We start from the raw sequence: 23,075 nt of genomic DNA, 5'->3' as shown, positions 1-23,075 counted from the left end.
CGTCTGACCCCTCTGCTCCCCTCTTCCTCCAGGTCCCCAGGCCCCACACACACCCTTTCTCTGCGGCCCCTGCCCCACTCTGGATTTAGGATCCTTGGGCCTCCGGGCCTGGCTCCACCTTCTGGATCTTTCCCTCTGGGACCAACGGCCTCTCAAGCAGAATCCCTCTCCCAGGCCCCTCGCGCACCTTCTCACCTTGACAAGGGCTTGCAGGCAGGGGATGCATCCCCGACTGTCCCCGCCGCTGCCCCTGCAGCCTCTGCCACCTGCCTTTACCTCCAGGATCTCTCAGAGCCGGTGCGGGGCCGTTCTACTGCGGGCAGCGCTCCCGTCTGTCCCTACGGGGGCCCCTGCGCCCAGGCCTCTGGTCCATACCCAGCCTATCCAAGGCCTCAAGCATCGGGCGCCGCCGTCTCTGCAGGCTTTGACTGCGCCCGTTGGGAAGGCGCTGACCGCATCGCCGGGCGCGGGAGGGCCTCGCCGCGGGAGCGGAGGCCGGCTTGAGGCCTTGACCTGCGGTCCCGAGGCGCCGCTGGCCAGGGGGCTTTGGTGCGCAGCGCCTGGCGCCCACCCTCCTCCCGCCGCCCCGGGGCCGGGCCTCGTCGGGAGCGCGCAGGGGCCGCTTCTCGGGTGGGTGTCTGGGGAGGGAAGGAAAGGCGCGGCGGCCGGGGGTTCCGCCGGCGGGCCCCTTCCAAGTTCGCCCCAAGTTTGCGCGCGGCCGCCTGGGGGCGGGGGCCGCGCGGAGGGGCGGCTGCGCGGCCGGAGGGTGGGGTCTGGCGCGCGGGGCGGGCGCTGCCGCCTGGCCGGCCGCGGCTGGCCCGGGATCAGGGAGCCGATGTGGAATTTCCTGCCCGGCCCGGCGCCCCTCCTGCCGCCCCCCGCCCGGCCGTGCACTCCGCTTCCGGCCGCTCTCGCAGCGGCCGCACCCGCGCCCGCGCCCGCCCCGCGCCTGCCCCGCGCCGCATGGAGGGCGCAGGGCCCCGGGGGGCCGGGCCGGCGCGGCGCCGGGGAGCCGGGGGGCCGTCGCTGCTGCTGCTGCTGCTCTGGCTGCTGCCCGGCCCCACGGCGCCCCAGGAGCTGAGCCCGCGCGGCCGCAACGTGTGCCGCGCACCCGGGTAGGAGCCGGCCGGGCTGGGGGAGGGGGCCGGAGGGGACGCCCGGGGCCGGGACAGGGGAGGGGGCGCCGGGGACTGCCCTGCGCGGAACGCGCGGGCCCCTCGTGCGGCCCTCCCCGACGCCGGCTCCGCTCCAGGCCGAGCCCGGGCGCCGGGCCACGACGGTGCGTCCGAGGATACCCCGGGCGAGAGGAGAGCGGAGGGCAGCGGGCGCAGGGAGGGCAGACACACGGGGTCCGAGATTTCACACCTAGAAAAGAAGGACCCTTGGGCCGGGTTGGGAGGGCCGTAAAAAGACGGGAAACGCATTCCGAGCCCGTGGCAGGGCATGTGCCAGGGCCCGGGCAGACGAGTGTGGCCGGGGCCGGGAGGGAGGGAGGCCGAGAGTCCCGCGGCGGCCTCCTCCCTGCGCCGGGGGAGCCGGGGAGGTCTCAGGCTAGTGGGAAGCACAGATTGGCGTCTTAGGAAGAGCGGACGTGGGTGGGAAGAGGGTGGACACGGAGCAGGGCGTCGAGGAGCCTGCGCTCCGAGTGGGCCGGGAGCGGGAACAGGACAAGGGCGGGCGCCGGCCTCGGGAGGATGCGGACCCTCCCGGGTGGGATGCGGGTGCCCCAGGAGCCGGCTGGGGAAGCCCGTGTGGGCCGGGCGAAGACAGGACTTGTGGGGGGCGGGGAACCGGGGCCCAGGACCGCGCACGGAGGACCAAGGGCGCGGGCCAGAAGCCGGGGGTGGCGCCGGGGTCGGAGGGCCCGGTCGGCCTGTCAGGGGCCACTGCGAGGTCAAGGGCATCTCCGCGCGGGGGCGGGGAGCCGGCGTGTGCGGGTGCTCTGGCGCGGGAGGGAGGCGCCGGGCGGGCGGCTGGAGAGGCGGCCACCGGCCCCCGGCAGTCGGGGCGCCCGGGGCTGTAGGGCCCAGGGAGGCCGCGTCCGGGGGCAGGGCGGTCGCCGCAGACAAGGGGCTGTGAGGGGCCGCGCGGGGTTTCCGAGCTCGCATCCCGAGGCGCGCAGACCCCTCCCCGCTGCCAGCCCCGCCTCCGGGGCGGGGGCCGGCCTGGCCCGCCATCTGCTTCACATCGACGCCGCCGCCGCCTCCCGGGCCTCCCGGGCCTCCCCGGCCCCAGGAATGCGGCGGCGGCGGCGGGCGGGGCTGCCTGGAGGGGGGAGGGCGCGATCGCCGCCGGCCTGTGCCTCGCCTCAGCCCTCCTTCCCCGTGGGGGTCCCTACCGGGGGGACCCGAGGGCCAGCCGGCCGCGCTCCCCCGCCCCGGACCTCCCCATTGGACGGCCCGTTCCAGTTGCCGGGAGCCTGGGCTGGGTTTCAGATCCCCAGGCCTCCGCATCCTCGTGGCCTCGGGCACATCGCTTAAGGTCTTCAGGCTGGACCCTGCTCCTGGCAAATGGGGTCGGGGGTGGACCCGCCTCGTGAAGGGGAGGGAGAGGGGATGGCCCTGGTCCTGTGTGGAGCTGGTTTCCAGGAACCACCGCCACTGGGGGCCCCACCTCCCTCCCCAGGGTCTGGACCATCTCTTCCATGACCTTCCCAAGGCTGGGCCTTTCAAAGCTCCACTAGCTGTTGCCTCTGCCTGGAGGCAGGAGGACCACGGAGGGGAGCAGCTCTGTCAGTAAAACCCCAGAGGCATTCTGTGTGCTGACCTGGCAGTGCCAGGGCACAGCTGTCCCGTGTGTGTGCGTGTGTGCGTGTGTGTGTGTGTGTGTGCATGCGTGTGTGTGTGCGCGTGTGTGCATGTGTGGGGGGGGGAGACTTACCACAAGTCATCTGACATCTGGCAAGGGCTAGGGAGGAGGTATTCAGCGGGGAGACCCAACCGGAGGTGATGAGTGAGAGAGGCCAGGGGAGAGGAGCCGGGAGCAGAGCCCGGCGGTGTTGGGGGCAGGCCCTGCCTGCTGAGGGCCTGCTGGAAGTGCGGAAGGGGCCCAGGTGGCTTGGACGGGGATGGTGGAGGAGAGACCACCCAAGCTCTGCCTGCTCCTGAGAAGACTGAGGCCCCGGAAACCCTGGGGCAAGAGGGCAGAAGGTGGGAGAGAAGCAGGCAGGATGAGGTGGTCAGGGGTGGGGGGCAGGGGACAAGTGGCCTGTCTCCCGGATCCACTTTGGGAGGTCTAGCCAGATGTTTCTCTGTGCGTCGTCTCTGGGAGGGCACGGGGTCCCAGCCTCTCAGCCTGGAAAGACAGGCCTTACCCTGAGATAGAGTCAACTTGGGGTGGGGGCTTACGTGGAGGAGGCCTCCAAGGCATTGCCAGTGTCTTGCTGGGACTTGGGGAGCCTCGTGAGGGAGCCAGAGTGGACAGAGCAGGGGGTGCAGAGGAGGGGGTGCCCGTGGCGGGCGGGAGGAGAGCCAGGCCGTCGTGGAGTCCTGGGAGGTGTGGGGGCAGAGGGCACTGGCACAGTGAGTGGGCAGTGCATTTGGGCGGGTTCAAGATCGAGGTCTGAATCAGCACAGCTCCAGCTGCAGGGACCGCGCTCTGTGGCGAGGCACTGCCTGCTTGCCTCGGGGCTGGACTGACAGGGTCCCGCCCGAGCGTTGGAGCTGCCCTGTCCCCGGCCCTCTCTCTTGACCTCTGACTTTCATTAGATCTGAGGCAGCCGGGCTGCTAGCCCGTCCCAGCCTTTTCTGCCTCCCGTCTTAGGAGGAGAGGTCCCACAGGCTCGTCCTCTACATGGGCTCTGTCCCGCCAGCGGGTGGGGTTTTTAGCTCTTTTGGGTGGGGCCTGGGTGCCAGCCACCCTGGGGGAGCTTTCTGGGGCCTATTCAGCATGGGCTGAAGTGCACACAGCAGCCTTGGGTGAGTTCTTGAGCTGTGCTTAGTCGCTCAGTCATGTCTGACTCTTTGCGACCCCATGGACTGCAGCCCGCCAGGCTCCTCTGTCCATGGGATTCTCCGGGCAAGAATACTAGTGTGGGATGCTATGCCCTCCTTCAGGGGATCTTCCCAACCCAGGAATTGAGCCGGGGTCTCCTGCACGGCAGGCAAATTCTTTACCAGCTGAGCTACCAGGAAATTTCCTGGGTGACTTTTTTTGGTGCCAAAAGCTGGAGACATCTCTCTGTTAATCCTCCTGCGAAACCTATGGGGACCCAGTGTACAGATAGAGCGGCCGGTGCTCAGAGAGGTTAAGTTCTGTGCCCAAGGTCACACAGCAAGTGGTAGACCCAGACATCTGATGCACCTGCCTGTGGCCCTAAGGCCAGGCTCCCAAGCTGGTCACAGAGCGAGGAGGCCAGGCCATCCGGGACGGAAGGCGGGCAGTATTCCCAGGCCGTCCCAGCAGGCCATTCTGGTGGGGTCGCCAGCTCCAGAGGCTCTCCATCCAGAGTCCTGGGCTCAGGCTGGCAAAAGAGGCAGGGGGTGATGGGTCTCCCCGCAGATGGGCTCCTTGGAGCCCCAGGGCAGGGCTGGGCTGGGTGGGTGGGGACGCTGGGGGTCAGGAAAAGCCAGCCCTGCTGAGTGTTCCTGTCTCTGGTTTCCAGTTCCATTTGTGGAAGATAAGCCGGCCCATTCCTTGAAGTTCGGGGTTTTATGGGTCTTGTTCCCCAGGTCCCATATCTTTGGCCCAAAGGAGAATCCAGCCCTTTCCAGGAGAGGGGATTCCCTTGGGGTCCTGGGTGCCACCTGGGGTTTAGTGATCATCTCAAGCTGGGAACATGGAGGGCATCTTCTGAGGGGCCTGCTAAGGGGCAGCTCAACTTTCCTTTCCCTGACACCCCACCCACCAGGGCCATCAGGCCCCTCCCACCTCCTCCACCAACACATGGCCAGTTCTGGGTTCCCATCCTCCCCAAGACCCTCTCCTTTGCTCTCAGGTTGGACGGAGGCCATGTGCCTTTAGGATCTGAGACTCCACAGACCTGCATTCTGAGTGTCTGTCCCTTCTCGACCTCCTTTGCCCACAGTGTGGGCACACCCCACCTCAGCCCTCATGACCCTCACCAGGGGCCATGGCTTCACTTGGGCAGGGCCACCGAACCTCTGTGTCTGCCCACCCCATCAGGCCAGGGCTCAGAGGCTGCACCACCCCAACATGGGGCACTTAGGAAGTTATCTCCTACTGTTCCTTGGAAAAGCCAAATAAAGTTGAGGTTTCATGAAACTGCACAGAGAGGACATTCCAGTGTGGCCTTCCTCTAGCCTGAGTCTCGCCCTGGTGCTCTGCAGCCCTCACTTGCACTTTCCTCACCTGGACAGACTCCCTGGGTGTCCCCTGCCCAAGCAGACCCCTCGCCAAGTCCACCTCGCTCAGAGGCTGCCTGTCTCAGCCCCAACAGGGCATCCTGATGTGCTGCCCGACCCAGCCAGTCCTGGCACTGTCTGGGTCTGAGCCCTTGACACCCATCGGGCCAGACTCCGCCCCACCCCGGGGTGCCCTAGGCTACCTCACTGGAGCAGGTCCTAGAGGCCCAGAGACTTTTGCCCCACCCCCACCTCACCACTGCCCCTCCTCAGACGCCTGGGGTCTCTTCTCAGGCCCAGCGGATGGGGGAAGAGGGCACAGATCAGGAGAGGCAAGACCCCCAAGTAGAGGGAACTGTAGAGTTCTTGGAGGTGGTCTGCGCTTTGCTGCCTCCCAGGGTTTGCTCTGGATGGCTGAAATTTGTGACTTACTCGAGTCCCCCGAACCTACAGCAGCGCCTCCGATAACCACCTGTCGAGGGGAGGGTGGGGATTGCTGGAGTGGGGGGTCCCAGCGCGAGGGGCTCAGACTCAGGCGCCAGTCTCTCTGCCTGCAGCTCCCAGGAGCTCACGTGCTGCGCCGGCTGGAGGCAGCAGGGGGACGAGTGTGGGATCGGTGAGTGGGTCACCCTGGGATCGGGGCCGGGGCGGGGGCGGGGGTGCATAGAGAGGAGGAGACAAGTGCGGCGGCTGGACTGGGGACACCTCGGCCCGTCTCGTCCGCAGCTGTGTGCGAAGGCAACTCCACGTGCTCGGAGAACGAGGTGTGCGTGCGACCCGGCGAGTGCCGCTGCCGCCACGGCTACTTCGGGGCCAACTGCGACACCAGTGAGAGCGGAGCGGGTCGGGCAGGGTCCCAGAAGGGCGGGGCCTGATCGGGAGGCGGGGCGGTGAGTGGGCGGGGCCTGGTTCGGGGGCGGGGCGCCGGGAGGGAAGCTGGCAGGCTCTCTCGCCAGCGCCTGGGCCTGCCCCGGTCTCCACTCCTGCAGAGTGCCCGCGCCAGTTCTGGGGTCCCGACTGCAAGGAGCTGTGCGTCTGCCACCCGCACGGGCAGTGCGAGGACGTGACGGGCCAGTGTACCTGTCACGCGCGGCGCTGGGGCGCACGCTGCGAGCATGCGTGCCAGTGCCAGCACGGCGCGTGCCACCCGCGGAGCGGCGCGTGTCGCTGCGAGCCCGGCTGGTGGGGCCCGCAGTGCGCCAGCGCGTGCTACTGCAGCGCCACGTCGCGCTGCGACCCGCAGACGGGCGCGTGCCTGTGCCACGCGGGCTGGTGGGGCCGCAGCTGCAACAATCAGTGCGCCTGCAACACGTCGCCGTGCGAGCAGCAGAGCGGCCGCTGCCAGTGCCGGGAGCGCACGTTCGGCGCGCGCTGCGAGCGTTATTGCCAGTGCTTCCGCGGCCGCTGCCACCCGGTGGACGGCACGTGCGCGTGCGAGCCCGGCTACAGGGGCAAGTACTGCCGGGAGCCGTGCCCCGCCGGCTTCTACGGCCTGGGCTGCCGCCGCCGGTAAGCGCGGGTCCCGCCCAGGGAGGGGAGGGAGGGACAGGCCGCCGAGGGGGCGGCAGTGAGCCGGCCCGGGCCCCGCCTAGCCTCCCGTCCCTTCCCCAGATGCGGCCAGTGCAAGGGCCAGCAGCCGTGCACCGTGGCCGAGGGCCGCTGTCTGACGTGCGAGCCCGGCTGGAACGGCACCAAGTGCGACCAGCCGTGCGCCGCCGGCTTCTACGGCGAGGGCTGCGGCCGCCGATGCCCGCCGTGTCGCGACGGGCACGCCTGCAACCACGTGACCGGCAAGTGCACGCGCTGCAACGCGGGCTGGATCGGCGACCGGTGAGCGACCCGCGTGCGCCCCAGACACGCAGCCCCCCGCCGCCCTCCCTCCCCCGACCGCTCTCCGCGTTGGGCTCTGTGGGCTTCAGGGTCGTTGGCCCTGCTTCCACTGACGCCCCCTCCCCGCCTTCCGAGGTGTGAGACCAAGTGCAGCAATGGCACATACGGCGAGGACTGCGCGTTTGTGTGTGCCGACTGCGGGAGTGGCCACTGCGACTTCCAGTCCGGACGATGCCTCTGCAGCCCGGGCGTCCATGGGCCCCAGTGAGTGCCCGGGGACGAGAGGTCTGAGGAGTCAGTATCCGGCACAGGGCTCCAGCCAGACCCCAGGTGCTGCTGTATTGGCGACCAGGTGGGACCCAGGCTTGGCCCTCAGCCAGCTAGGGAGCGACCAGGGGCTCTTGGGGGGCAGTTTCCTGCCCTGGTGTGGAGCCGGCGTTCAAGCCGGATCTGGCGGCCAGGTCAGCCTGTGGTCAGTGGGCTCCCCTGAGCTGATGATATGAAGTGAGCAGGGACCTCCACGTACACCCACGGGTCTGGTCCGGCAGCCTCTCTTCCCTGTACACAAGAGTCAGCCCCCGAAGTGGGCACCGCGGCCAGTGATCTCGGCCAGGCCCCCAGACTCCCCGGCGCTGGAGTGCACCCATGCATTTCCAAAACACTGATCGCCCAGGACGTGCTGGAGGTGGGGGTGGCCGCAGTCCCTAGAGAGTGGAGCCAGGGAACGCGGGGCTGGCCGGCCGCGGGGTCGAGCGCGGGAGGCGTCTCGGAGGGCAGCTCGGCGGCGTCCCCAGACCCCGCCCGCCTCCCTGACCTCGCGCTCCCGCAGCTGTAACCTGACGTGCCCGCCCGGGCTCCACGGCGTGGACTGCGCCCAGGCCTGCAGCTGCCACGAAGACTCGTGCGACCCGGTTACCGGTGCCTGCCGCCTGGGTGAGTGGGTAGGGGCCACCGGGCGGGGGCGCGGCGGTCGCTGGCCGCCGCTCTGATCGGGCGCTCCCCACAGAGACCAATCAGCGCAAGGGCGTGATGGGCGCCGGGGCGCTGCTCGCCCTGCTCCTCGGCCTGCTGCTCTCGCTGCTCGGCTGCTGCTGCGCCTGCCGCGGCAAGGACCCAGCGCGCGGGTGAGGCTTCGCGGCCGGGCCCTAGCCCGGCGCGCGTCGCGCTGGGTCTCCGGCTAGGTGCGCCTTTCCCGGCCCCGCCCCTTCGCTCAGGCCCCGCCCCGAGGGACCGCGTACACTGTAGGCCCCGGACCGGGTTAGCTCAGGCCCTGCTTGCCGCCCCGCCCCGCCCGGTGGCCCCGCCCCTTTTCCCGCGTCCACTGTAGGCCCCGCCCCGCCGCCGGCCCCGCCCCATGGGTGGGCACCCGCTGACTTGCCCCGCCCCTCCGGCCAAGGTACGGTCCCGCCCCCTTCGCTCAGGCCCCGCCCCCGCAGGGAGCTCTCGCTGGGGAGGAAGAAGGCGCCGCAGCGCCTGTGCGGACGCTTCAGTCGTATCAGCATGAAGCTACCCCGGATCCCGCTCCGCAGGCAGAAGCTGCCCAAGGTCGTAGGTAAGGATGACCGGGGAACACTCCCGACGCAGGCGGCTGCGGGAAGTGGGCGTGACCGGGTCAGTATAGGAATGGCGGGGCCTTGATTGTCCATGGGAGGGGCGAGGGGAGATGCGCCCAGGGCGAGGAAAGAGGGCTCGCGGATACGGGGGAGCCTGGGAGGAAGGCAGGGATGGTGGTCTGGACGTCCCGTCGCCCAGCAGTCTGCGGGAGTGAACGCACCGTCTGTCCTGGTGCGGAACCGCAGGTGGACGCGGGACCTGTGCGTGGGAATGCCCTGCCGCAAGAAGCCCCCGTCCCCGGCCCAGACTTCTGGCAGTGCCCAGGGTCTTCCCTGGAAAGGGGGCAGGCTGACCCCTGGGCCCCCACCGCTGTCAGGACGGGTCAGCTTCTGGGTTGCAGGGCATGCCGTTTTCTCTTCTCTGTCTGCACTGATTCACACTGGGGTGGAAGCTCTCTGTGTCTTTCCCACTTGTTTCCAAAGATGAAGGGGACGAGGTGATGAAGTCTCCTGGGAGGTAAAGGTAGAGACAGCTGAGAAAAGCCACGCTGGGCCCACTCAGCATGGTGGGGTCTGTGGACACGGGTGTAGGGGCTGGAGCCCACCTCCTGTTTGTGCAAGGAGGACGGGCTGGCCAGCCTCTGGGATTCCCTGTTGGCAGGGTCTACATCTGAGGAGGCTGTGCCTGGGGGTGGCAGCCTGCTGAGGTGGGCTGAGCCAAAGGGTGGCCTCTCTACTGCGCATTTGCTCTCAGAAACTGCCGCAGGGCAGGGTCTGAAGCATGGACTGGAGGGCCTGATGGCGTCTCCCAGCCAGGTGCTCCCTCTCTTCATAACTTTCGGCCTGACCTCGGTCAGCTCCCTGGCTGCTGGGAGAGGCCTGTTGAGTTGCCTGTCCTGCTTAGAGTCTTGGGGGTACAGCTGGTTGGGTCCCTACCTCACTGTGGCAGAAGGGCTGGTGAGGGCCCTGGCTGGGGCAAGGCAGGGCCCCTGACAGCTGTGCCTCCCTCCCCCCCAGTGGCCCATCATGACCTGGACAACACACTCAACTGCAGCTTCCTGGAGCCGCCCTCGGGGCTGGAGCAGCCCTCACCATCATGGTCCTCCCGGGCCTCCTTCTCCTCCTTCGATACCACAGACGAAGGCCCCGTGTACTGCGTACCCCACGAGGGTGAGTTCGCCTCCTTGGGGTGAGGACCCCTCTCGCTCTGACCCAGCAAAGGGTTCTCGCTGAAAAGATCTCTGCTCGGAGGGACAGGGAGGAAGGGCTGGTGATGCTGTTAGCTGGGGGTGGGGGACATACAGCTAAGGCTGCAGGTCAGGCTTCTGTGCTGCCCAGCACCAGACTCGGCTAGGGGTCTGGGGAGGTAGCCACAGCTGGGTTCACAGCTGGGGACACCAGGCAGAGACAAGTTTCTGGGCTGGGGGAGGAGCTGGCAAGAGGAGACAGGAAAGGGAGTCTTGGGGGTCTGGAGGCACACTTTGATGGGAAGCCTTGGCTCACAAACGTCAGGAAGCAGGCTCACTCTCTGGGCTTCTGGCCCCTCTCCTCCTGCTACCGTCCCCGTCAATGACTCTGGGCAGGTGACCAGGTGAGCCTGAGTCTTGATTGCTCTTAAGGAAGGATAAGGAATAGAGGGCCAGATGTGGTCATGGTGGCCCCGAGGCCAGGAATGGGGTGCGGGAGAGGTTCGAGGCTGAGGGGCTGCGGCCCAGGAAGGAGCCCCTTGTCCTGCCCAGGGGCTCCAAGTCTGCGGTCAGCGCGCGAGCATGCCAGGCCCGTCTGGATGCCAGGACTCCTGAGCACCAGCAGGGAGGGAAGAGGACGGGAGGGGGCGCCGGCGGTGGCTTGCGCCTGGAAGCTGGAGGGCCAAGCTTTTCCCGCGGGCGGTGACCGGCCCTCTCTTCCCTGGTCAGAGGCGGCTGCCGAGAGCCGGGATTCGGAGGCCCCCGCCGCGGCGCCGGTGACCACGCCCGCGGAGGAGGCGGCGCCCCTCCCCCCGTCCTCCGACAGCGAGCGGTCGGCGTCCAGCGGCGACGGGCCCGGAGGGGCGCTGTATGCGCGCGTGGCCCGGCGCGAGGCCCGGCCGGCCCGGGTCCGAGACGAGGCCCGAGGCCTGTCGCTTTCGCCATCGCCCGAGCGCCGGAAGCCGCCACCACCCGACCCCGCCACCAAACCCAAGGTGTCCTGGATCCATGGCAAGCAGGGTGCCGGGGCCGCCGCCGCCGCCGCCACCGCCCCTGCGCCCTCGCCCCCACCCGCCGGCCCCGAGGCCGCTCCCAGCCCCAGCAAGAGGAAACGGACGCCCAGCGACACGTCGGCGCGGCCCCCCGGGCTGGCAGAGGAGGGGCCGGCCCTCGGGGCACCCTCCCCGCCTCGGGCTCGGGCTCGGGGCCGAGGCCCGGGCCTCCCAGAGCCCACGGACGCTGGCGGGCCCCCGCGCAGTGCGCCCGAGGCCGCCTCCATGCTGGCCGCCGAGCTGCGCGACAAGACTCGCAGCCTGGGTCGCGCCGAGGGGCCCGCGGGCATGCAGGGCCCCCGAGAGAAGCCGGCGCCTCCGCAAAAGGCCAAGCGCTCCGCGCCTCCCTCCTCTCCCGCCCGCGCGCCCCCCGCACCTGAGGCCCTGGGGCCGGAAAAGGCGGCAGCCGGCGCGCCCGGATCCGACACCCCTCGAAAGAAAACCCCCATCCAGAAGCCGCCCCGCAAGAAGAGCCGGGAGCTGGCAGGCGAGCCGGGCCGGGTGGGCGCGCCCACGCTGTAGTAAGGGAGCCCCGTGGGCCTGCAACTTCCCCGCTTAGCAGCGCTGCTTGGCACCCCGCGCCTTGCGCCCCCGCGTCTCCCGCGGGGGCCCCAGTCTGGAGCCGCCGGGCGGGAGGCTGCATCTCGCTGGTTCAGGCCCCGCGGCCCTCCTGGACAAGACCATGCTCGCTGCGGCAGGAAGCCCCATCCCGGTGGCTGAGGCCTGACAGGCGCTTCGCTGACCCTTCCCTTCCTACGGCCTCCCTGGGGAGGGCTCCTGTCTGCCCGCCGGGCTCTCCAAGGCCAGGGGCAGGAGGGCTCTGTCTAGAGAACACCTCCCACTGGCCCAGAGTGCCTTGGCTGGGCCGCCTTCTCACTGGCTGGGGCCAGAAGCACTTCCACCCTGGATGCCTCTCCGGTCAAGGCCTGGTGCCTCTGGCTGGAGGCTCCCTCCCTGTGACCCTGGCCAGAGGCTCCTTCCACTGGCTGAGCCCCAGGGCCTCTGGTTGATAGGAGCCTGGGGAGGAGGGCTGGTCTCTGCTCCTCAGGGGGCTTGGCTGTCCCCCACCAGTCCTTCCCAGCCCCCTCCGCTGTCGAGCTGGTTTTGATGGCCTCCCAGCACCCCACATGCCTGGGAATCCGAGGGGCGACTCCAGTGGCCTGAGGAGATGTATTTATAGGCCCCCGGCAGGGCTGCTCCCACCCCCTACCCCCGGGGGCCCCAGGATGGGCTCCTCTTGGCAGGGGCTCGGCCAAAGCTTTCCGAATAAAGTGCCTCCCCCCCCCATGGTCTGCCTGCTTCCTCTCCGCTGGGCCTCTGACAAGGACTTCACCCCAAGACACCTGGCACCCCATGACCCAAGTGGCGTCTGGGAGCGCAGGTGTGGCCCCCCAGGACCACGTGGGAAGCGTGTCCTGTCCGTGTGCCCAGCCTTGATCTTTTTATCCAGTGTGTTGGGCACCCACTCAGCCCACCCCCTTGCTGGTGCCGGGCAGGCAGGCAGGAACAGGTAGGGTGGTTATGAGGAAGCAGCTGGTGTGTCGCTACCCCTGCCCTGCGCCTTCCCCACCGGCCACTGCTGTACGCTTGGGGCCCCGAGCTCTCTGGTGTGTCTAGGGTGGGTCAGAGGCTGGGGCCAGGGGGCAGCAGGCCAGGGGCACAGCCTCCAGCTGGGCCACGTCTGGCAGTGCACAGAGCCCCGCTGTCCATCTCAATGGGCTCCCTGTCCTCAGCCGGAAACGCTCAGCCGCCAGCCTTGCCGGCCGCAGGAACTGGGGGGAGGGGGGAGCACGCCTGGCCCCCGAGCCCCGGCTGGGCCTGGAGGCAGCTCCCCACTGCCTGGCCCCCGCTGGCCCCCTCCCTGGCCTGGCCTTCTTTCTGCGGCCCCGTATTCCATGTCTTCAGGGCTTGTGGCCCTCAGGAGGGCCTCGCAAGTGACCTTCCTGAGCTCCAGAACCTCACCGCTCTAGGTGTGCGCTGTCCCCGCCCACCTGGGCTCCTCCGTCACCCGCCTCTGCCTGGCAGGCCTCTTCCCCACCCCCCGCTGCCAGCTCTTTCTGTCAGGAGATTCGGCCAAGACGCTCCCATCACCTCCCCACACCCGTCCTGTGGACCCTGGAACGGCCGGAGTGTGCCCGGTGCTGGCCGCTCAGGTGTCTCACCCGGCGAGCCTCTGGTCCTCTGGCCGGATGCCACCTGGAGGTCCACGTCGGTGACCTGTGCAGGGGCCGAGCCAGCTGCATGGAGACGCCTCATGGCACGGGTGGACGTCTGGCGTGGCTCCCGTGGCCGCGGTCCCACCTCTGGCCTGGTCGGGCCGCACGTGGAAGGCGGGCTCCCGGTCCCTGGGCATGTGGCTTCCCTCGAGCCAGCCGGGCACCCTCCCAGCCGTGGCCCCGCGCCTGGCCACAGCCTCATCCCTTCCTTTCGGCACCAGGCCATGCTGGCTGCCAGGCAAAGAACACAGCCTTAACGTTGGCTAGGAGGGGCAGAGGCCTGGCGAGGGCAGTGCACTGACCGAGGAGGATGGTGGAGGGCAGGGCCATGGGTCGGGCGGCAGTGGCTGGGCAGCCCCACTCACTGTGCCCACCCTGTTGTTCCCTGACCCCCCAACCCCTGCTCCAGCAGGTAAAATACTCCCTGGCCTGGATCAGCACGGTATGAGGCGACCAGAGGGCTCGGGCCCCATATCTCACGTCCACCAGGCCTGCCCCGGAGCCTCTGGGTATCGGAGACCCTGAATTTCAGGAGCCCCTCTGTGTTGACGCCTCATGCAGCAGCCCTGCCACCGGGCGCCCTGGGGGCAGATGCCGTGGCCTGGGGCACCCGGGCCAGGAAGCCCCCCGGACGGTCTAGGTAGCAGCCTGGGGAGGGAGCTGCCGGGAACCGCTCCCCCTAGCCCGACACCCACTCCCCCCTCACAGGCCTGCAGCAGCGCCAGCTCCCAGGGCAGGCGCCACAAAAGGGAACCGCGGCTGCTGGAACCTCCGTTGCCATGGGGACGGGGACCACAGGACCCACATCTGGTAGCGATTGAGGAGGAAAAATTATGAGTCGTGGAAACGCAAATATTTTCTGTAGCACAGAGCACAAAGGAGCGGGAGGAATGTGGGACTGGAGAAGGCCTTAGCCGGAGCACACGCCACACGGAGGCTGAGTACACACGCACACGCGTGCACACACACGTTCACACAGACACACACACTGAAACGCACCTGCACCTACCCGCCAGACCAGCAGAGAGACCGAACACGCGTGCACACACGCCTGCACACATGCGTGCACACAGACACGCACTGAAACGCACCTGCATCTACAGCCAGGCCAGCAGGGAGACCGAGCGATGCCACCAGGTGCGGGACACGGAGGCGGCACGGGCGTGCGGCACACAACAGCCCCCAGCTCACAGAAGTGTCGGGAGAGACACAGACCCTGCAACACACGCACACACACACACACACACACAATCCGCAGGCTCACAGGAGTACCCAGAGCGCTCAGCCCACTACACGCCAGGAGGTGGACACAGGACGATGCTGCTGAATTTATCTGTGTCGGAGGTCGCACCCCACTGCGAGCCCAGAGCCCGATCCTGAAAGACCAAGTTGTCCTGGCACGTGCCAGACCCCTTGTCCGTTCTCGCAACTCCCTCAATCACCCGGCTTTAGAAAACGCCAGCTGCTACCTCTCCTGGTCGACATTCCTTGTTAGCAAATGTTCCTCCTGCCGCCATTGCGGGAATAAAACCGCTCGCTGACTGTCTGGTACATCTCCCCGTGCGGTCCTGCAGCCCCGACCCTTGTCTTTGGGTCCCAGTCACTCCTCCAGGTAGCACCTGGGAGCTAACACTAGCCCCAGGGAGCCCCCGGGGCCTGTGTGCCAGGGCCTCGTCTGTTGGGAGCACAGGAAGAATTTGATCTTTTTGGAGGACTCGATTTCCGGTGTCTGCTTCTTTTGGTTTCAGGGTCTGTCCATTTTGCCTGTTTGTCTTTGTGTCTGTTTTGAGCTTAAATCTATTGAGCTGGTAGCTGCCGGGAAGATGGTTTGAGGTGGCCACAGATGGAAAAAGCCACATGGATGCCAAGGTCTCCTTAAGGACACAGAGAGGCTATGACACGGGCAGGGGCGCCCCTGACACACCCAGCAGTCGGTCCCTTTGCGGGGGCTCACGGAATGCAGGGCCCCCCCAAGAGGGCAGTGAAGCTGGCGGGTGGGGTTAGGAGAGCAGAGGTCTGAGAGACAGGCGAGGGTGTCTGCAGAGGTTGCGGCCGCCTTGGAGGACAAGCAGGAGGGCGCATGGGTTTGCAAGAGGGAGTCTGGGTGGAGGAGACATCGATGGGTCCAGTGGGGCAGGTACCCTGGGTCCTCATGGGGACAGTTGTGGTGAGTGAGGGCATCGGCAGATGAGTCCAGCTACAGGGCCAAGTCACCTGGGTCAGTCAAGAGGTTAGTTTCACATTATCGAAGATGCTGAAACGACCCACGTGTCCATCGACACATGAATGGATAGCAAAGGAACGTCCATTCATGCAATGGGATATTACTCAGTCTTAAAAAGGGAAGAAATTCGGACACATAATACAAGGGTGAACTCTGAAGGCATCACGCTAAATGAAAATGAAATCAGCTCATCACAAAAGAACACATACTATATACTTCCGCTTACGTGAGGTATTTACAATAGATTCGCAGAGGGACAGAAAGCGGAGGGCCAGGGGCTGGGGGAGGGGGGTGGGCAGTTTCGTGGGGACGGAGTTTCGGTTTTACAAGATGAAAAGCGTTGTCAGGATGGCTGGTGGTGACGGCTACACAACCATGGCAGTGTACTTAATATTACTGAGCTATGCACTTAAAAAGGGTTAAGATGGTGAAGTCCATGCTGTGTCTTTTACCACACCAAAAAAAAGAAAAAGAAAAGGAAGTCAGGAGGTCAGGGCCTCACGGGGTGAGCTGTGACGCTGGGCTGAATACTGGACCTGAGGCAGCTCGTGGTCTGGGAGCCTTGGAAACACGTGACTGTGGTTGGGTCATGACTTTGGGGGTGCAGGGGCAGCAGAGTGGCCCCTACTGGGTTAACCCCAGAGTCCCGCTGCACGTGTTGCAAAGTCAAAGCTACTTGGTAGAACCTGGTTTGACAGAAAAACAAAGCTTGGCCTTCATCCTACAGTTTTCATTAAGCCAGAACCCACTTCATATTCCCATGACCCATTTTTCAGAGTTTTTTTCCTCCTCACCTTGAATTACTTTTCTAAAAAAATAGTTTTTATTTTTTTAGAGCAGTTTTAGGTTCACAGCAAAATTAAGCAGAAGGGACAGAGAGTTCCCATATACCTCCTCCCCCTTGACCCTGACTATCAAAATCGTCCCCCCAAGCGGGACATTTGTTACAACTGGTGGGCCTGTAGTGACGGGCCAGCATCCTGCAGAGCCCATGGTTCCCATCGGGGTCACTGATGTACACGCTATGGGCAAATGAGCGATGACCCGTGTCCACCGCTGTAACACGGTCCAGGGCCCTAAAACCCTTCCTTCTCCCGCTCTTCAGCCCTGCCTGTCTCCCCGGGAGACCACCGCTCATTTTCTGCCTCCACAGTCGCGCCTTTTCCGGAAGGTCGCCGAGCTAGACCGGCTCCGGGCCCCAGGCGCTCGCTGCGCCCCTGCCCGCGCGTTCGGGCGCTCGCTTTGGTTGCTCGCGTGTCCTTCGCGCACCTCCCGGAGGAGGACGCGGCGTCTCCTCGTCTGACGCGCCTTCCCGGGGGCGGGGTGCTGGGGGCTGGGACCGGGTAGGGGGCTCCCGGAGGAGGCGCCCTGCAACCCGCGGATCGGTGGGCGCGCGCGCGAGGGCGGGATCCGCGCCCGGACGCGCGCCCGCGAGGCGGTGGCGCCATCTAGCGGGGGGAGCTCGGCAGCACCTGGGGCGGGGCCTGAGGCGGGGGCGGGGCCCGAGCCCAGCCGGGCCGGGGGCGGGGCCTTCACAGCCGCGGGTATGGTTACCTCCCCCGAGACCTCATGGGGACCCTGTCCACCCGCGCAGGCGGAGGCCGCAGCCCGCCGCGTGCCCCGGGTGTCCACCTACTCTGCCCTCCAAGTACCGCCGGCGTAGGCAGGGAGTGCGCCGCCCCTTGCAATCAAACGCGGAATTTCTGTAGCTTAAAAAATGCCTGGTGGTCCAGTGGTTAAGAATTCGCCATGCAATGCAGGGGAGGCAGTTCCATCCTGATCCCTGGTGAGGAAACTAAGATCCTGCGAGCCACGTAGAAAAAATAGAAGAAGGAAAAAAAACCCGTAAAATTGATGTTATCTGTTGCTGTTTGAGTTGCTCAGTTGTGTCTGACTCTTTGCAACCCCATGGACTGCAGTACACTGGCCTCCCTGTCCATCACCAACTCCCAGAGCTTGCTCAAACTCATGTCCATCGAGTCGGTGATGCCATCCAACCATTTCATCCCCTTTGATCCCCTTCTCCTCCTGTCCTCAATCTTTCCCAGCATCAGTCTTTTCCAATGAGTTGGCTCTTAGCATCAGATGGCCAAAATATTGGATCTTCAGCTTCAGCATCAGTCCTTCCAAAGAAATCCCAGGGCTGATCTCCTTCAGAATGGACTGGTTGGATCTCCTTGCAGTCCAAGGGACTCTCAAGAGTCTTCTCCAACACCACAGTTCAAAAGCATCAATTCTTCAGCGCTCAGCCTTCTTCACAGTCCAACTCTCACATCCATACATGACCACTGGAAAACCGTAGCTTTGACTATACAGAGCTTTGTCAGCAAAATGATGTCACAGCTTTCTGTATTTTATCGTAATTACTGTACGACACAGATGTGACTGTGAGTGGAGGCTGGCAGCTGCAGGAATGAGGCCTCTGTGGAATATATTAGCGCAATAGTAACAACAGAATTCTGGCCAGTGGATCACTGCCTGCTGGGGCCACTGTGGCTGTTGGGACCGGGCCTCACCTGACACCGGTTCAGGTCACAGCAGTTCACCACAAGATGCCATTCATCCTTTCTCGGTTGAAAACTAGGCCACATTGGACTGTTCACTAGAGAAAGAGGGGGGATCATCACCCCTTCTCTTCATATCTGGTGTAACGGATCTCCCTTAACCAGCACCCTGGCCCCAACTCCCCACTCCCAGCCTGAACGCAGGCTTCTTATTGCCTTGCTCTGACCCTGACTAGCACCCAGATGCCGTGGCTCATCTCAGGCTCAGGGAGGGGCCCGCCACTCCCCGGGACAGGCCCGCTGCCCGCCTGTCACCTTCCGGCTCTGCCTGTGGCGCCCTCCACCGAACCGTCAAGGGGCACGTGGAGGTGGCCTGGCTGCTGCCCTCCTGCTCCCACCGTCTGTCACTCCTGGCTCTGGACACGAAGGTAGGAGAGTGTCACTCCCGAGCAGCGCCGTGGGAAAACCTATGGCCCCTGCAGTTTATCATTCAAGGTGGGAATTGCTTTTTCTGCCAATTACAGAAGTAACGTGTCTGTCATTTTAATACTTCAGAACAGGACTCATCACCTAGAAGTCCGGTGCGTACATCAGGGGGTCCTCATGGGTTCCGTCCTGGCCCCCACCCCACTTCATTCTTCATTTCTCGTTCTGTTTTTGAGTGAGCAGGAGACTGGCCCCACAGGCGAAGCTGAGCTCAGGCCCCTCCCACTCTGGAGCACAACCAAGGCCCGGTCTCAGCGCTGGTTTCCCCGAGAAGCCAGAGTGATGTCTGGGGCTCACCGCTGGGCAGCCCGGCTGGCGGCACCCCCAGTCCACACCCCTGAACGTTAGCGCACCGCTGCCGAACGGGGTTTATCCCAGAAACACAAAGACGATGGGGTGATTGAAAACCTATTCACAGTCCAGCTGCATCTCCACAAGGAGACAAACCCGCAGCCGTTTCTGGGGCTGCCGAGGGGTTTGCTCAGTTCAGCGTTCAGCAGCGGTTTTCCAGAGACTTAGCTAACTAGGCTCATAGAGGGAGTTTATTGACCTATTTATCATTTAAGTTTTATCGAGACAATTGTAGGTTCTCGTGCATTTTCAGAGGTGTCTCTTTATTCCTGGCGGTGGGGGGCTGCTTCGCGGGCTCCTCTCCACCTGCCTGTCGCTGCGATGGCGTCCCTTGCTGAGAAGCACGGGCTCCGGGCGCAGGCTCGGTACTTGTGGCGCACACGCTTAGTTGCTCCACGGCGTGTGGGATCTTCCTGGATCAGGGATTGAGCCTGTGATCCCTGCATTGGTATCTCCTGCATTGGCAGGTGGATTCTTTACCGCCGAGCCAGCAGGGAAGCCCAAAGATAGTCTATTAACAGGGTAAAAATCAGTCTTGGCCAATGGTCGGCATATTCACAGACACTGAATATCTGTCACCCTTGAGTCGGGATGGAGACCTGAGCCCACGGGTAGTCAGCCAAGTTCGTCCCACCGGCCGACACGGAGCCACGTGGGCTTAAGACGTGTGCGTCCTCCAGGTGCCACGGAGCCTGAACAAGTTTGCCCGAGTTTTTTTCTAGGCATCTGGAGTCAGCTGCGTCTAGTTTAGGCTGAGCTGGTTAAGCCCAGCTGGGACCTCCCCACCACACCCATCAGCTGCGCCTGCCCGTCCCCCACGGCCAGCCCCACGTGCCCCACGCCAGGACTGTGCTGCTCCTTCGTCGTGCAAGCACCCTGGCCCTGGCCTTTGGGGAGGCAGCTCTGGCTGGTTCTCCTTGCTGCGGCAAAGCTCAGCAGCTCAGCTTCCAAGGAACTAAAGTGGCCGGCGGGGAGCTGAGTCCAGACGGACCTTCTGCTGAGGCTCGTCCGAGGCCGGTACCGAGAGGCCATGGCCGAGTCTGGGCACCGGCCTGGACCCTTTGCTCCAGGACTGCCCCGGGCCTTCTCAGCGGGTGCTGAGACCTTGATTGCTTAGTTTTGTTTTGCAGCAAAGAGATGGTTTGGTTTGGGGGGATTGGGGTTTGGAAGATGCTTTTGGGTGAATATGGGCTTCCCTAGTGGCTCAGCAGTAAAGAATCTGCCTCAATGATACAGGTTCGATCCCTGGGTCGGGAAGATCCCCTGGAGGAGGGCACGGCAACCCACTCCAGTATTCTTGCCTGGGAAATCCCATGGGCAGAGGAGTCTGGTGGGCTGCCATCCATGGGGTCACAAAGAGTCAGACACGACTTAGCCACCGAAACAGCAACAATAAACAATCCCTGAGTCAGGCGCTCTACTTGCTACTGTATCGGATCTGAAGGGGGTCTTTTTTTTTGCATAATGTGAGCGTTGAATCCCAAGTACTGTCTGCCTTCAAATGGGGAGATCCAGATACAAGAGGAGTTAGGCCACACAAGTCGGACTTCCCTGGTGGCCCTAAAGAGTGCGCCTGCCAACGCGGGGGACACGGTGGGAAGATTCCACCAGCCTCGGGGCAGCCCAGCCCGGCCGCCACAGCCACTGAGCCTGCAGACCGTGAAACCCACGCTCCGCAGCAAGAGAAGCCGACCGCCCCAAGCAGCCCATGCACAGCTAGAGAGTAGCCCCGCTCTCAACCAGAGAAAGCCCGAGACCCAGCACGGCCAAAAGAGAACAGTTAAGCCACACAAGGACAGTTGGGCAGCACTTCCTGGGGATTGAGCAAGTCTCTCCCCGCCCCCGGATTGGGAGAAATCCTGGCAACATGATTGTCAACCTTTGTTACACACGTGGATCTTGAACACACAGGGCAGAGCTGCTTCGGGGGCAGGGACGCCCTCGCCAGGGTGGCCGCTCTCGCCAGGACACGACCTGCGATGACCGGGTTCTGCTGCACGTGGATTCCCAACTTCTGAGTTGTACCAAACCCCTTTGGAGAGATGGGTTCATTTGCGTCGTATGTTAGGTTTCCCATAAATGATATCATGTGCTACTTGTCTGTCTTTTCTTTTGATTAATGGCTATTTATTTTGGGAGCTCTGGGTCTTGGTTGCTGCGTGCAGGCCGTCTCTAGTTGGGGCGCGTGGACTTCTCACTGCGGTGACTTCTCGTTGCGAAGCACAGGCTCCAGGGGCCGGGGCTTCGGCAGCTGTAGCTCGTGGGCTCTAGAGCACTGGCTCAGCAGTTGTGGCAGACAGGCTTAGTTGCTCCACGCACAAGGGATCTTCCTGGGCCAGGGATTGAACCTGTGTCTCCTGCATTGGCAGGCAGATTCTCACCACTGCACCATCAGGGAGCCCAGATATTTATTTTTTTCTTTCTGGCTTACTTCACTTAGTATGATAATCTCCAGTTGCACATCAGTTCAGTTCAGTCGCTCAGTCGTGTCCGATTCTTTGCGACCCCATGAACCGCAGCACACCAGGCCTCCCTGTCCATCACCAACTCCCAGAGTTCCCTCAAACCCATGTCCATTGAGTTGGTGATGCCATCCAACCATCTCATCCTCTGTCGTCCCCTTCTCCTCCTGCCCTCAATCTTTCCTAGCATCAGGGTCTTTTCAAATGAGTCAGCTCTTCACATCAGGTGGCCAAAGTATTAGAGTTTCAGCTTCAACATAAGTCCTTCCAGTGAACACCCAGGACTGATCTCCTTTAGGATGGACTGGTTGGATCTCCTTGCAGTCCAAGGGACTCACAACAGTCTTCTCCAACACCACAATTCAAAAGCATCAATTCTTCGACGCTCAGCTTTCTTTATAGTCCAACTCTCACATCCATACATGACCATTGGAAAAACCATAGCCTTGACTAGACGGACCTTTTTTTGGCAAAGTAATGTCTCTGCTTTTCAATATGCTGTCTAGGTTGGTCATAACTTTCCTTCCAAGGAGTAAGCATCTTTTAATTTCATGGCTGCAATCACCATCTGCAGTGATTTTGGAGCCCCAAAAAATAAAGTCTGACACTGTTTCCACTGTTTCCCCATCTATTTGCCATGAAGTGATGGGACTGGATGCCATGATCATAGTTTTCTGAATGTTGCGCTTTAAGCCAACTTTTTCACTCTCCTCTTTCACTTTCATCAAGAGGCTCTTTAGTTCCTCTTCACTTTTTGCCATAAAAGTGGTGTCATCTGCATATCTGAGGTTATTGATATTTCTCCCGGCAATCTTGATTCCAGCTTGTGCTTCTTCCAGCCCAGCGTTTCTCGTGATGTACTCTGCATAGAAGTTAAATAAGCAGGGCGACAATATACAGCCTTGATGTACTCCTTTTCCTATTTGGAACCAGTCTGTTGTTCCGTGTCCAGTTCTAACTGTTGCTTCCTGACCTTCATACAGGTTTCTAGAGAGGCAGGTCAGGTGGTCTGGTATTCCCATCTCTTTCAGAATTGTCCACAGTTTATTGTGATCCACACAGTCAAAGGCTTTGGCATAGTCAATAAAGCAGAAATAGATGTTTTTCTGGAACTCTCTTGCTTTTTCCATGATCCAGCAGATGTTGGCAATTTGGTCTCTGGTTCCTCTGCCTTTTCTAAAACCAGCTTGAACATCTGGAAGTTCACAGTTCACGTATTGCTGAAGCCTGGCTTGGAGGATTTTGAGCATTACTTTACTAGCGTGTGAGATGAGTGCAATTGTGCGGTAGTTTGAGCATTGTTTGGCATTGCCTTTCTTTGGGATTGCAATGAAAACTGACCTTTTCCAGTCCTGTGGCCATTGCTGCGTTTTCCAAATGTGCTGGCATATTGAGTGCAGCACTTTCACAGCATCGTCTTTCAGGATTTGAAATCGCTCCACTGGGATTCCATCACCTCCACTAGCTTTGTTCGTAGTGATGCTTCCTAAGGCCCACTTGCCTTCACATTGCAGGGTGTCTGGCTGTAGGGGAGTTGCACATGTGTCCCTGCAAACACCATTCTTTCTTTCTTTCTTTTTGTGCTTTGGCTGCGCCACATAACACGCAGGAGCTTAGTTCCCCGACCAAGGATCACACCCAGGCCCTGTGCTGTGCAACTGTCAAGTCCTGACCACTGGACACTGGAGAATGCCTGTGATTTCATTCTTTTTCATGGGCTTTCCTTGTGGCTCAGCCGATAAACAATCCGCTTGAAATGCGGGAGACCTGGGTTAGATCCCTGGGTTGGGAAGGTCCCCTGGAGAAGGGAAAGGCTACCCACTCCAGTACTCTGCCCTGGAGAATCCCAAGGACTGTGTAGTCCACAGGGGTCACGAAGAGCTGAGACGACTGACGACTTTGAGTCT

At 63.3% G+C, this 23,075-nt stretch overlaps 1 protein-coding gene across 2 annotated transcripts; it reads left to right on the top strand.

Moving 5' to 3' along the window:
* Positions 1-948: 948 nt before the first annotated feature.
* SCARF2 (scavenger receptor class F member 2) lies at positions 949-12,212 on the top strand. 2 transcript variants are annotated; one of them, XM_027566052.1, is made up of 11 exons: positions 949-1,115; positions 5,861-5,919; positions 6,030-6,131; positions 6,293-6,812; positions 6,915-7,133; positions 7,269-7,397; positions 7,963-8,066; positions 8,140-8,257; positions 8,570-8,685; positions 9,704-9,856; positions 10,603-12,212. In XM_027566052.1, the coding sequence occupies exons 1-11, from the start codon at positions 964-966 to the stop codon at positions 11,445-11,447; spliced, it is 2,517 nt and encodes an 838-aa protein (XP_027421853.1). In that variant the 5' UTR covers positions 949-963; the 3' UTR covers positions 11,448-12,212. The 2 variants fall into 2 exon arrangements, with proteins under 2 accessions (XP_027421853.1, XP_027421851.1); XM_027566050.1 differs by having other exon boundaries at positions 8,555-8,685.
* Positions 12,213-23,075: the final 10,863 nt, after the last annotated feature.

The sequence above is a fragment of the Bos indicus x Bos taurus genome, chromosome 17, assembly GCF_003369695.1.
Source record: "Bos indicus x Bos taurus breed Angus x Brahman F1 hybrid chromosome 17, Bos_hybrid_MaternalHap_v2.0, whole genome shotgun sequence".
Lineage (NCBI taxonomy): Eukaryota > Metazoa > Chordata > Mammalia > Artiodactyla > Bovidae > Bos > Bos indicus x Bos taurus.
Note: the sequence above shows the minus strand (reverse complement) of the source record. Positions and strands in the feature narration are given on the sequence as shown.